General features: G+C 41.3%; 1 protein-coding gene across 1 annotated transcript; it reads right to left on the minus strand.

The window, feature by feature from the left end:
- Positions 1–12,256: 12,256 nt before the first annotated feature.
- LOC126484986 (piggyBac transposable element-derived protein 4-like) lies at positions 12,257–13,909 on the minus strand. Its single transcript, XM_050108592.1, has one exon. It carries the CDS (start codon positions 13,907–13,909, stop codon positions 12,257–12,259), a length of 1,653 nt encoding a protein of 550 aa, XP_049964549.1.
- Between the last annotated feature and the right edge of the window lie 815 nt (positions 13,910–14,724).

Genomic DNA, 14,724 nt, shown 5'->3' on the forward strand with positions numbered 1-14,724 from the left:
ATATTATAATTCAAATTTAATCTCTCAATTTATTATTTTGTTCAATCAACATGACACTGTAACTGATTTGTGAAGGAAGTAATCTAATGGAATATCAGGTGAATACAATAACGATGGTACTTTTGTTTCACTATTGCTGCGGCATCGAACTATCTTGGTTATTGTACTGAAAGTATTTAGATTTGAGAGATAGGAAAGTGTATTGTTTGGATGTTGAGAAGTTTATTAAATTTAAAATCTGTCTTGAGCACTTTTTCTCAATATACAAAAAAAGTGTTGTCATCTATGCGCATATTTCATTTTCTTGCCAACCGTTCTCTTACAATTATTTTTAAGGGATTATCCAACCAATTATGTTCGATAAACAGTTAGATTTGCAATTAACAGAACTCATTGCACCTCTTTCGAGAGTCTCTATGTAGATACAGTAATCTGCAGCTTTAGCATAGCGGCGTGCAAGACAGACCGGTACTGTAACGCGTTATCCATATTTGCACAGAACAGAGGTAAGAGAAATGATTATCACTTTTTTTTATTTATTCAATCAGGGCCAACTGATGTTATTCAGAGACAGTCTTTGTGATCCAATTTTGCAAAGCCAATTAATCTAGGTTTCATGTCCATGGAAGTTTATACTGATCAAAATTCTTGCAGTCAGTTTACTTAATTTTACGGTATGAAAGACTTCGCTTTTCATTGCGACAATTGTGTAGTATCGCTGTGCATCTTGTCTTTCACATTACTACAGTACATGTTTCGTTACGACAGTTCATTTAGTATCACTGTGCAGGTTGTCTTTCATATTACTACAGTACATTTTTCGTTACGACAGTTCATTTATTATCACAGCACTGCTTTGCAACAGAAATAGAGTACTTCAGTCTATTATTTTTATTAATTTAGATAACTTTCAGTGAGTCATTGTAGGATAGTGCGCAGGCCATGTTTAGTGTTCAGCCCGTGTGCTTGTGGTGTTGCTTGAGTACCTTCTGATTTATTCTGTGGTCTTCCTTTGAAGGGCTCGTTAATTTGGAGTGTCGTATTGTGGGTTTTTATGCTCTTGATTCGGCAGGCTGTTAACTTCTCCAAACTTTATGCTTGTTATTGGCGTCTGCCTGTAAATGTAAAGAATCATGAGCTGTAAGAAGTAAATATTTTCCATGCTATTTGTTTGAGGTCTTGCATGTTTTACTGGTATAAAATTTAAGGGGGGGGGGGGGCATAACTCTGAAATAAGAGTGTTCGTTTCATGTCCTTCGGTTGGTTGTCTTTTTTTTTCCTCGGCCAGGTATGTTTTGGTGACGCTCGGCGCTGCTTGGCTGTATCCTGTCAGAGTCGCTGCTCACCCCAGTAGTTGACAGAAGTTGAGTATTCTCTCTCGTAATTATTTGGAGATTCCTCTCGTTAATGTGTTCGAGCTGCGCTTAGGTGCATCCCCTGTTCCTAGTAGTTTGGTCACGTATTAGGGTGGGTCATCCGTTGCTGTGTGCCCGCTGTTGCGTGGAACCTAAACTGAAAATTAAGGTAACTGTCTTTTCTGCCTTAATGAAAGAGATTTCACGAGTGAGTTCAGTGGAATTAATCACTACATAATCAGTGTAATTTCGTTGTTCTGTGAGCTGTTTATTGGTCTAAGGTTCTCGTTGTGGAATTTGCTCTTTTACTTAAAATTTGTCATTTAATATTCTGTACTGTTGCTTATTTTACCAATGGGTATGTAGTCCCGGTAAATTCCTGTTAAATTTATGGGCAATTTGCTCGTCATCTATATTTATCTGGGGCTATTTGTTATTTAGTTAAAAGGAAGCATCTTTACTTAACTTGTTTCGTGCCATACACTGTTGTAAAGACTGTATAAAGTTTTAAATTATATTTGTTATTGGTGGCTATTGGAAGGCCGGTTTTGTAAAATATTTTGTAAAACTGTTTTTGGGGATATGTGTAAAAATCTTTGTGAACTACAAGCCTGTGTTTTTTTTTTTTTCCTTGTGATTGCCCTTTGTGACTGGTTTGACGACTGTCAGTTTAACTTCCCAAGTTTTCTACCTGACCTTACCCCCTTTTAGATTAGTTAAATAATATTGCAATACGAATGCAAGAAAACAAATTTTGTAATAGAAATACATTGACGTGAAAAGTCGCAACTCCAAAAAGTAATTAATGTAGAGTAACGAAATTTCGGGAGTACATTTTTCTAGGTAACACATTTAAGTGATTAACATTGCAAGATCACAGGTTAATGCAAGTGCGGGATAAGCTACTTCATATTGAAACGATGGTACATTAATAACCGGTGTAACAGCCAGAATGGTGATTGCAAGCATACAGACGTGTATGCATTGGGTTGTACAGGTGCCGGATGTCATGGATTTGCATGCCAGTTGCACCTGAGACAGTTAATTCTGTTTGTGGTCATTGTTGAAATGTTTGTCCGATGATGTCTGACATGCTCGCAACGGAGACTGATCTGGTGATCGAGCAGGCCAAAAGGCAACACGTTGATACTCTTTAGATCATACTGCGTTGCAATAGCGATATGTGGACGAGCGCGTTACCCTGTTGGAAAGAACTCCCTGGAATGCTGTTCGAAACCGCAGCTTAACAAAATGGTTCAAATAGCTCTGAGCACTATGGGACTTAACAGCTGAGGTCATCAGTCCCCTAGAGCTTGGAACTACTTAAACCTAACTAACCTAAGGACATCACACACATCCATGCCCGAGGCAGGATTCGCACCTGTGACCGTAGCGGTCGCGAGGGTTCCAGACTGTAGCGCCTAGAACCGCTCGGTCACGAAGGCCGGCGCAGCTTAACAGATCATACCAGCAGATTGACATACAAACTGGCAGTCAGGGTCCGTGGGATAACCAAGAGAGTGCTGTTTCTGTCATACTAAATTGCACCCCAGGCCATAATTCCTGGTGCAGATCCAATGTGTCTATCACGCAGACAAGTTGGTTGCAGGCCCTCAACTGGTCCCTTCCTAACCAACAAGCGGCTTTCATCAGAAAACACAACAGACCTCCATCGTGCCTTCCATTGAGTTCTCGCTTGTCACCACTAAAGTCGCAAATAGCGGTGGGTTGGGCTCACGTCAGAGGAATGCACGCTACAGGGCGTCTGGCTCGGAACTGTCCTTGAAGTAACAGATTTGCAACAGTTCATTATATCACTGTGGTGCCAACTGCCGCTGAAATTGCTGCTGCAGATGCAGGACCATGCGCGAGAGCCATACGTCCAACACGATGGTTTTCCCTCTCTGTAGTGTCACTTGGCCATCTGAAGCCCGGTCTTCTTGCAACAGTACATCCCCCTGACCACCGCTGCCAGCAGTCATGTACAGTGGTCCCATTCCTGCCAAGTCTTTCTGCAATTTCGCAGAAGGAGCATCCAGCTTCTCATAGCCCTAATAAACCACCTCGTTCAAACTCAGTGAGGTGTTGGTAATGGCGTCTTAGTCGCCATAAATGCATTTTTGACTAACATCAACCCACCACGTCCAACCTCAAAGTTAAGTAACGCTCACATCCGTTCCTACCTGTATTTAGAACAAACCTGTTTAGCGTCCTTATAGAGACGCTGATGGCGCGAAATTTGAATATACGTCATCTTTCAGGTGTAAAAACACGTCTAGATACTTTAATTTTTGTCGCACAACTCATCCTTGGTGTTGTGATTTTATTTATCACCAGTGTATTTTGTAGAAACGGAATTGATAGTGCATGACAGTGCGGGGAAAGACAATGTTGGTTAATCACATTAGTTTGTTTCCTTTGGTGTCATTTAAAGGACTGGATGTAGTGTCAAAGCACTTCATTTTGTTATTTGCAAATATTTCACAAAGCATGTCCCCTTTGTTCAAAGAAAATTGTTTAGTAAAATTTGCATTATCACGCTTTGCACTTTTGCGTCAACAGTAATTACCAAATTTAAAATGAGAATCAAAAACAAATTTGCTAAAGCAGCAATTTAAAAGAAATAAAAACAAGAAGGTCTACTGCTGCGCAGTAATTAATATCAGCTCATTACTCTGTCCGTGTAGTCAAAGCACAGTGAAGTTATCCACTACAAGGTAACAATTTGTTGTAGGCCCTAAATCAATATCTTTGACAGAATATTAGGAACAATTTTCAATTTTCAATTAGTAAAATTTCACGTAAATTCAACAGATGTGTCATTGTAATAGGGCACATTTAAATTAAGTTAACAATTAGTCGACTTTAGTATTTTTGTGAATAATTCTTTTATGCAATCTAATTTACAAACAGTCAGATGCATTTCAGATTAATTAAAATCACATTCCGAAAAAGTACTTTGCATAAATAAATTCAGGTTGAAAATTAGGGTAGCTATGCCGATACTAGAGCTGAGTCCAAATTTAAAAAATCACACATTTTGCAGATTGTGAGCGAGAAATTCATTCCGTACATTTTCGACATGAAACCAATAACTGGTAGAAAACTTCCAAACTCCGGGGAGACGTTTTCCTACCCACATTTTGTTGCTGTTCTTAGTGAGCTTCTCTTTGCGTTCAACAGCAGTGCGGTAAATGCTGTCATTTCGCAGTACTTCGTTGGCTTCCATCATCTTGGAAGCAACCACGTATAGATTCAATAAGCTTGTGTGGTAGAATGCTCGTGCCAGCTTCGTCTGTGATAAGGACGTAAATATGCGACTTGCACGGGCACAACCGGCATTACGTTTCAACCGATGTTAGAGAGGTAGGCTTTGTCGCGCTGCCCCCATCTGCGAGATTCTAATACGCGATTCCTCATGGGTAACTTTTTTCGTTCGTGGTTCTAAATTCCCAAGGTTCAGCTACGTGTTTTCAATTATCTCTTTCTCTAGGGCGCTCGAAGAGTAATCGATATTTCTCTCAAGATTATTTATATTTTTCATCTACATTTAGATTGTCCTACAGCTAGCCGGCGGCTCGCTGTAGAGACCAGAATTGTGGGTTGGCGAAATCCCATTGCATGCGACCTGATTGCTTTAGTTTGATTTTTTTTATCAAGATTACATTTGCTTTGTTTTAAATTCACTGCTTCTTACTGGTCTGCAGTTTCGCCTTGTTCAATTTCTTATTTAATTTATTATTTTGGCAACAGAATCCTCGCACTAGGTGATGAAGACTGATATCTCCACGGTCGAGCGAACAAAAGTTTAGTAAGTGAGATCATTTTATCTGCTGATAGGGAAACAAACACTGGCAGCTCATCTCATTTACATACTGCAAAGCAACCAAACCATCTAAAACTTCTCTCCCGTATCCCTCTGACATATTCAACTAACCTAGGATTAAGAAATCATTGCGTGGCAGGCTTTTGCAGAATAGGAGCGAGGTGATTTTTGTCCACGCTAGAACCTTTCTTTTCTCAATAGCCAAAAGTGCGGAGTTCTACAAAGTTCCCGCCAAGTCATCCATCGTTGAAAAAATTATGTCGAATTAAGGACTGAATATGAAGAGATGTACCAACAGTATTTTCACGTTTAACGGCAGCAACTTGTAGTGTTCCAAAAAGAATCGTGAAACCCTATGTGGTTATTTCCGCTGTATGATATCAAATAAGTTGTTTACGTTTGTTTTAGTTGCCCCTGTTTTCCATCTTGTTGTACTCAAGAAAAGTGTATTTGTTTAATTTTGTTTCATGTTACAACCACAAGAGTGGCTAGGTATTCCTGAGGTTTGCCTCTCCGGAGCCGCCTGATATTGCAGTCCAGCCGACAGCCAGGCTACGGGGGGGATTTCGCCAATACTCTTATACAGCGTTAAAATGTAGAAATAATTGACGAAATATAATGTTGTAACCACTTCTGTAGAGATAATCATACTGGGAACAGTGTCGATTTACTCTGTTAGAAAAATTAAAGCAGTTACGACGATGTCTGAAGAACATTGAGAAGTTATCGAAATCTAAATTAGAAAGTTGAACAATTTAAGACTGGATATTTAAGAAAGATTAATTCTTCGAATGGACTGAATGTTAACTGAGCATATGAAGATATCAGGAGGTTCAGGAAATGAGAAGAATATTTCATTAATAGCTAACTACAAACAACTTATTACAAAGTAAAATGATGCGTTTTTATTTGTTATGTGGATTGTAAGGCGGAACAGTTAAGATGATCAAAATTACTCAAGACATTAAACATTCAAAAGACAGTAATGTGTTTGTATTGAAATTACGTTACAATCAGTACTTCAGGGTAGATTTAAATGAGAATAACATGTAAAGGATTGTATTGATAGTTCTGTGATCACGAGTGACCTGTCAGTAATTTTGGGATACGTTGTGTGAAGTTATATGTTCTTTTAATCAATACAGAAAAGAAATAGCGTTATGGTTACATACTTGACATCCATAAGAATTAATATCTGTGACTACGATTCGTAATTAAGGGAAATTGTGGCTGAAATAAACTGAATCCTATGTTAATCGAAGATATTTATTTAGAATTCAGAAGATGAATTATTCAGTCACGGATCCAGAGTTGTGTTCCACTGAACCAACTAGTTATTGATACAAGAATATTTAATGAGCGGTATAATAGCGATGGCGTTTTGTTTCACGAAAATGGCAACCTTTTGAGACATTGCTGATTTTACGCGACCAGCCGTAGGATCTCTGGGTTTTCTTTGTCTGAGAGAAAAGGCTATGCAAGATTGAATTGAATCAATTATTTGAGGGAGTTACATATTCTTAAAGGCTGATTTCTATACGCCACCCCTGTTTTATAGTTGGGGAGACATATATACTATAGGCCGGCCGCGGTGGACGGGTGGTTCTAGGCGCTTCAGTCCGGAACCGCGCGACTGCTACGGTCGTAGGTCCTTTAGAACTTAGAACTACTTAAACCTAACTAACCTAAGGACATCACACACATCCATGCCCGAGGCAGGATTCGAATCTGCGACCGCAGCCGCAGATTCGAATCCTGCCTTGGTCATAGATGTGTGTGATGTCCTTAGGTTAGTTAGGTTTCAGTAGTTCTAAGTTTTAGGGGACTGATGACCTCAGATGTTAAGTCCCATAGTACTCAGAGCCATTTGAACCATGTTTGAACATATACTATAAGCGCGAACTAAGTTGACACTCGGCGCGGCGGTTCATGGGAGCGACCGCAAAGGCATATCCCATTTACAGTGGCTCTCATCACCCACCTCACCGGTAATCAACTTAGTTTGTGCACGTCTGGTGCTGGCGGTCCATTGGGTAATCAAGAAATAGAAGAAATAAACAAGTCCTTATCCAGTTGCCGTGGAAGATTTTATGGTCACCTTTCCATAATGAAGAAACGAGGACTGAGTCAAAGATTTGAAAACTCACGTCTACGACTGTCACATAGCGTGTTTGCTGGGCGCAGCACTGTATTGTAGTTGTGCTTCTGACACCTAGTCCCGACACGTCTGGGTAACCGTATGTCAACGCAAGCTCAATTTTTTCGAGGCGATAAGTGAAACTCTACAACTATCCCTCGTCCTCGTTACTGGGTCATTAACGCACGCTCTTAAAATCGATGATACAGAATGAGAAGCTGCACTGATCAAGTCAGGAGCCACGCCCCGATAGGTTCGCAAATTGAGATGGATGGTGCTGACCGTAGAAGCGCTTTTTTTTCACGCTAAAGTCGAGAAAAATTGGCATCCTTCCTTCCGTGCTCCGTCAGCTCACGCGGCGTAAGACAATCACATTTATCTCCTCTTTATCCATTGAACATGAGATATTTTTATGCCGTTTGAACGCACGCCCTCGGGCCTCGGAGTGATAGGGTATGAATGAGCGCTTCCAGGACGTCGGTCTAGGGCGCCGTGTGCGCGAGGAGTAAAAATGATGGCGCCCCAATAAAAGAGCGGCCGTTGCAAGTAGTGTCTGCGCTAAATTAATACGAAATGGCCGACGATCCATTTCAATTTAGTCGCCGGTTATTGGCTGTCGGGCAGGCAATAGCGCGTGATGCATGCCGCCGGCTGAGCGGCAATACATTGTGCTGCTCCAGGGGCGGCCCCACCGCCCAGCCACGACCCCGTAATGAATGAGCGCCGCGTAATGGAGAGTACAGTTATTTCATACGCGTCGCGGCTTTAATTGCTAAATGAATATATAAATTAAAACTTTTCGGGCACGCTTCCGCGGGAGCGCTTGTGCGAGTCCAATAAATATTAAAAGGTGTGCGGTGTAAGCAAACCTTCATGAAGAACGGCCGAAAGGCTGCGCATAGTTTGTTTTATATATGCGGCAGACGGATATTTTTCTTTACACGTGCTTTCGTAAAGTATGCAACCGCTGGGGGACCGATTAAAGAGTATATAAGATTTCTTACTGAAGTTAAGTTTTCTAATATTTTCGGGCGCAGCGGCATGCTGAAAAGTAATACCTCCGAATTTTTTATGTGAAAACTATTAAGCCTTTCTACATAAAACAACCATTATTAACAGTCTACAGCCTTAATGTCTACATTTTTGCAGCCATCTTCCGCTAGAGGTCTCCGGATTGTAGCGAGTAACACAGCGGTGTGTAACGTAACTATGTCCGCGCATGAGAAAATGTCTGCTGTAATCGGGTTTCGAAATGGAAGAGTCGTCACACATGGAGCACACAATGCTTCGGCACGACATGAGGAACCACACACGAGTGCTGCGACACCTGCAACAATCCGACGTCTTCGATTCACTCTATCGCAACGGACCCTAAAAATTACGGACCAATATCCGTACCATCGGTTTGTTGCAAAATTTTCAAACATATTCAGTTCGAATAGAAAAAATTTCCTGAGACCGAGAAGCTTATGTCCAGGAATCAGCACGGTTTTAGAAAGTACTGCTCGTGCGAAATTCAGCTTGCCCTTTTCTCACATGATACCCTCAAAAACCTTGGATGAACGGCAACAGGCAGATTCCCTATTCCTAGATTTCCGGAAAGCGTTTGATACGGTACACCACTGCAGACTATTAACAGACGTACCGGCGTATGTAATAGGTCCCCAGACATATGAGTCGCTCGAAGACTTTTCAAGTTATAGAACACAGCATGATGGCGAGTGTTCATCAGAGATAAGAGTATCGTCAGGAGCGCCATAGAGAACTGTGATAGGACCACTATTATTTTCTGTATACATTAATGATATGGCGTACAGGGTGGGCAGTAATCTACAGTTGTTTGCTGATGATGCTGTGGTGCACGGGAATGTGGCTAAGTTGAGTGACTGTAGGGGGATACTGATGGCTTAGACAAAATTTCTAGATAGTGTGATGCATGGCAGCTAGCTTTACATGTAGAAAAGTGTAAGTTAATGCAGATGAGTAGGAAGAAAAAACCGTAATGTTCGAATACAGCATTAATAGTGTCCTGCTTGATCATTCATGTCGTTTACGTATCTGGGCGTAACGTTGCGAAACGGTATGAAATGGAACGAGCATGTGAGAATAGGGAAGGTGAATGGTCGATTTCGGTTTTTAGGGGCAATTTTGAGAAAAGGAGGCAGCATATAAGACACTAGTGTGGCCTATTCTTCAATACTGCTCGACTGTTTGGGATCCGTGCCAGGTCCGATTAAAGTAAGACGTCGAGTCAAATCAGAGGCGGGCTGCTGCATTCGTTACTGGTAGGTTCAAGGAACACACAAGTGTTGTGGAGATACTTCGGGAATGTTGTGGAGATACTTCGGGAACACAAATGGGGATCCGTGGGCAGAAGGTAACGCTCTTTTCGAGGAAGACTATTGTGAAAATTTAGAGATACCCGTCAACGTACATTTCGCTCTATTGACCATCAAGACAAAATCTGAGAGTTTAGAGTTCGTGCGGAGGCATATAGCCAATCGTTTTTCTGGCGCTTTGTTTGGAAGTGTAACACGAAAGGACATGAATAGTGGGAGTACAGGGTATCCTCCACCACGCACCAAATGGTGGCTTGCGGAGTGTGTATGTAGATCATATCAGCCTCCATATAGTCCCGACTCGCTTCATCCGAATTTCATCTGTTTCCAAAACTTAAAGAACTCTTTCGAGGACTTCATTTTGGTTTGATGAAACGGTACAAACAGAGGTGAGGTTGTGGCTGCGCCAACAGAGTCAGAATTTCTACAGTGCAGTGTCAACACATTGGTCTCTCTTTGTGGGAAATGTGCTCATTACCAGGGTGACTACGCTGAGAGATATATATGTAAATATGAAGAATAAAGGCGTATAGCCTTAATAATGTTTGTTTTATTTGTAAAACTGTAAAAGTTTTCACATTATAAATTCGGATGCAGTACTTTCAGCATGCCCTCGCACATTTGTATCTAAATTTCGCAAACCACCTGACACTGTGTTTCAGAGGACACCTTTTTTTAAGGAACTTTTACTATCTAATGAACTTACATAGTTAATGCAAAATTTTATATTGGTCATGATTTGACAGTTGAGACACAAGGTTGGGGGGAGGGGGAGACAAAAAATCATATGTTAACTCTTTCAATTTCCATTTTCACGATTTTGTCTATTCTTGCAAGTCCTGGCTGTTCCTGGGAAGCCTCAGTTTTTTTAAAGCTGTATCTCATGCAATGATTAAGAAGATCATAGGTCAGCATTCAGGACGACTACATGCCATCAACAGAGTTGACATATGACGTTTCACTTCATGATAGAAATCTGCCAAGGACAGTACTTCTACTTATGGCATTTATCGGTTAGAAAAATTCACCTATGATGACTGATATCAGCCGCAATCGATTTGCAACAAGATAAATAAATTATGTTTCCCCGATTGGTTGCTACATTCTTTACAATTTTATATTCCACGGTCGCTGCACAGAAAGGGAACCTTATGGAGCCCAACATTCAAAATATTCAAATTATTACTGAAAAGTCATTGCTGCATCTACCGTGTCGTTTGCTGGATATGTAATCTGGAGAAGAATCCGCTGAAACCAAAAGTGGATTCACGGCTGTCGAAGGCGCTGCATCAGCTTGGAGTTGAAGTCAACGACAATGTGATGTGGCGGTTTTGCCGCCCGCTGGTTAGGTAGGCACGCCCGGTCGGTACCTCGGGTTGGAGATAGCGGTGACCACGATGTGTGAGTTTTGATTCACATGCCTTTTAAGGAAATACTCAGTACCTCCCAAATCACTGCCCGCGTCGTCCCCTCAGATGGACCGCGATGTTGGATGCCGTGTAGTCGTCCTGAATGCTGAACCTGGCCTGCCAATCCGGTGGGGCTTCAGACCTGTACGACGCTGGAGTTAAGGGCAGCTTCTGACCTGGACCGGAGTTGGTAGACTCTTGGACTGCCTATCAGCGTTGGTTACTGACCTCAGTAGTGGATGCTGGTCTCCATAAGCCTTGGCTTCGGATCGCTGACCGTGTCGCAGATCAGCAAATGGAAGACCAACACTAGAACAGTTTCACACACAAGATGTTACCAGACCATAAACAGAGCATCTAGAATGAAAGATACAGACGTCATCTTTTCTACTGATGAAGTACCAAAGCTAGCGGGGGTGGCGTCTTTACTTCGCTAATTTAATAATGGCTAAGAGTACACTCTAGTTTTAGAGAATCACATGGAAGAAGTAGAGTGGAAGGAAGTGGGAGTCGGAAGTACTGAGGAAAAATGAGGCGCGTCTGAATTTCGCTAAAGACTTCGATACTGCGATAAGGAATATCACAGCAGGCAGTTCAGTTGAAGAGGCGTGGACATCTGTAGAAAGAGCAATAAGAGATGTTGTAAAGACGAACGTAAGTACTAGGGAGATAACTCTGTAGAAATAATATATTTTTTATTTTTATTTATTTATTGGCCGGCCGAAGTGGCCGTGCGGTTAAAGGCGCTGCGGTCTGGAACCGCAGGACCGCTACGGTCGCAGGTTCGAATCCTGCCTCGGGCATGGATGTTTGTGATGTCCTTAGGTTAGTTAGGTTTAACTGGTTCTAAGTTCTAGGGGACCACTCTCTGTACCAGGCCTATTTTATGCACCCGTCCCTAGAAACCGGGCAATTTTACCAATATTAAAAAAATTACTGCATCAAATCTACTGTTTGGATTGTGGCAAATTTGGTACCATCTTGAAGCTGCACATTTCTACTTTAATTCTGAGTGAAAGAAACTACTTTACAATGCACAGCTTTAAGGTACAGTTATAGAAATCACTTAGATGTTTTAAGAATTTAGAAAAAGTCATACGAATAAGGGAATACAATTGTGATTTATTTTTAACCAAAATTGTGGCACTACATTACATGTTTCTGATAGTATACAGTATTACATATAAATTTCACACAGAATCATATTGTTTTTTAGTGTGGAAAATTTTAAAGCAAGGTTCCAGGCAGAGTGCAACGCCACACTGTTCACATTCGTATCGTGTCTCTTTGCGAGAAGCCTTGCCACTCTGTTTCTTGCTCCTGGAACTGCACACGTGACACACACGAGCAGCATACTTCTTAGTAGTTGCAGGTATGTGCTGCAAAAAATGTCTCTTTGTTAGCCGACCTACAGTTCCTTCATTTCTTGGAATGAATTCAAGTGTGTCGTCTTCAACAAGCTGAACTGCAAGCACTGTTATAAAGTCTGTTATTGTAATTTTCTTCCTGTGCACTGCATTGTACAGCCAAAATGCATTTGATACTCCCATAAGCAGCAAATGGAAATATAATTTTCGCCACCATTTCACAGTTCTGTGCTGGAACGGATTGTACTGCAGGCGTTGGTCTCCAATATCCACTCCAATTTTATTGAGGTTGTAATCAAGTACCTGAAGTGGTTTCAATACTACAGACCCATTTCTCTTAGTATGCGTACCAAATGTTGCTTGATGCCTTGTAGACAATGTATACACATCTCTCTTATCTTTCCACTTCATTGCCAATACATTATCTTTACGCCGAAAAGACATTTCGCCCTTTTTCAGCTTAGCAGATACTAAATCTTTAGGCAATCCTTTCCTGGATTTGTTCACAGTACCAACAGCTCCAGTGCCTTTCTCTGCCAGTTGCTGAAATAGCTCTGGACTGGAATAAAATCGATCTAAATACACAGTGTGGCCTTTGTTCAGCAAGCTGCTGTCAGACAACAATCGCAAAATAACCGCAGACGAAGAATTGTCAACAATATGCTTACCAGCATAAACTTCAAAATTTACAACATAGCCACTACTGGCTTCAGCAACAGCATATACTTTCAGTCCATACTTATGAGGCTTATTTTGCATGTAAACACGGAAACTCACACGACCTCGAAATGGGCAAATTCCTTCATCAATTGTCACTTTTTCTGAGGGACGATATGCCTGGATACATCGCTCCTTCAAATTATTATAATATGGCAAAACTTTGTAAAGTGGATGAAATCCATCTTCGCCTGGTTTTTTCTGATTTGAATTGTCAACAAGATGCAAGCATGACAGTATCTGAGTGAAACGCAAACGGCTCATGACATGGGGACAAAAGTTACAACTAAGAACAGGATTAGTGCTCCAATGGTCCGCAATTTTTGGCTTTTTCGAAACACACATGTGGAAAATAATACCCAAGAAACGCCTCATCTCACTTATAGTCACTGGCTTCCACGAACTCAAAACTGAATGGGGCTTCAGATTATTTCCTCTTCTTTTCTTCTGTATTGTCTGTGATGCATACAAATTTGTCTGTCTCTTGAGTTCATTTACGTCACTGTCAGTAAGGAACACTTTACTGCAATCCAGTACAGAACTCGACTCATCAATATCCACTAGTATCTGCCTGGGTGTCGTGTTGACAGGCAGAGGTCGGTAGGTGTCAACTGCAGTCCACTCACTGTCTTTCGGATACGGCACAGCTGCTGGATTTGAAGCAACACCTTCAACATCATTCTCGTCTTCATCTGAAGACAAACTGTCATCAATCTCGTCTTCTAAAAAGAATATCACATTATGTGTAACTACATACATCGTTTACACATGTTCAACAGATATGTGCGTACTGCACAATTACGTGGAAAATTCGGAAATACGTACCTTCAAACACACCATTGCATTCAGAATCGTCTGAATCACTCTCTACATTATCCAGAGTGTCGCTATGATTGATCAAATCCGCAATTTCTGCGTCTGATAAACCGCGCCGAAACATGATGACAAACAACTGAATGATATACAGACTGAGAACGCAAAGATAAGTTTTAACATGAATTACAGCGCTGCCGTGACATCTATGGACGCATTTTGTTAATAAACATCTGAAAAACGTATAGCGCTGGCCAAACCCGTAGAAATAACGTTGCAGTGTTTTGAATGAAATTAAATGTAGCGGCCCGTAAATTTTACGGGCTTGGTGATTTTCGCGCGATCCCAGGCCCGTAAATTTTACGGGCTTGGCGCTTAGAGTGTTAGGTTTAACTGGTTCTAAGTTCTAGGGGACTAATGACCTCAGCAGTTGAGTCCCATAGTGCTCAGAGCCATTTGAACCATTTTTTTTTTTATTTATTGAGTCACCAGTGTTCTGACTAGTTTGATGCGGCCCACCACGAACTCCACTCCTGCGCCAACCTTTTCATCTCAGAGTAGCACCTGTAACTCACTTCTTCCATTATTTGCTGCATGTATAAGAATTTCTGTCTTTCTCTACAGTTTCTACCATCTAGTACCATGGAAACTGTTCCCCGATATCTTAATAGACTTCCTACTATGCTGTCCCTTCTTCTTGTGAATGTCTTCGATATATTACTGTCTTTGCCGATCCTGCGGAGAACCTCCTCATTCCTTAC

The sequence above is a fragment of the Schistocerca serialis genome, chromosome 6 (assembly GCF_023864345.2).
Source record: "Schistocerca serialis cubense isolate TAMUIC-IGC-003099 chromosome 6, iqSchSeri2.2, whole genome shotgun sequence".
In the NCBI taxonomy this organism is placed as follows: domain Eukaryota; kingdom Metazoa; phylum Arthropoda; class Insecta; order Orthoptera; family Acrididae; genus Schistocerca; species Schistocerca serialis.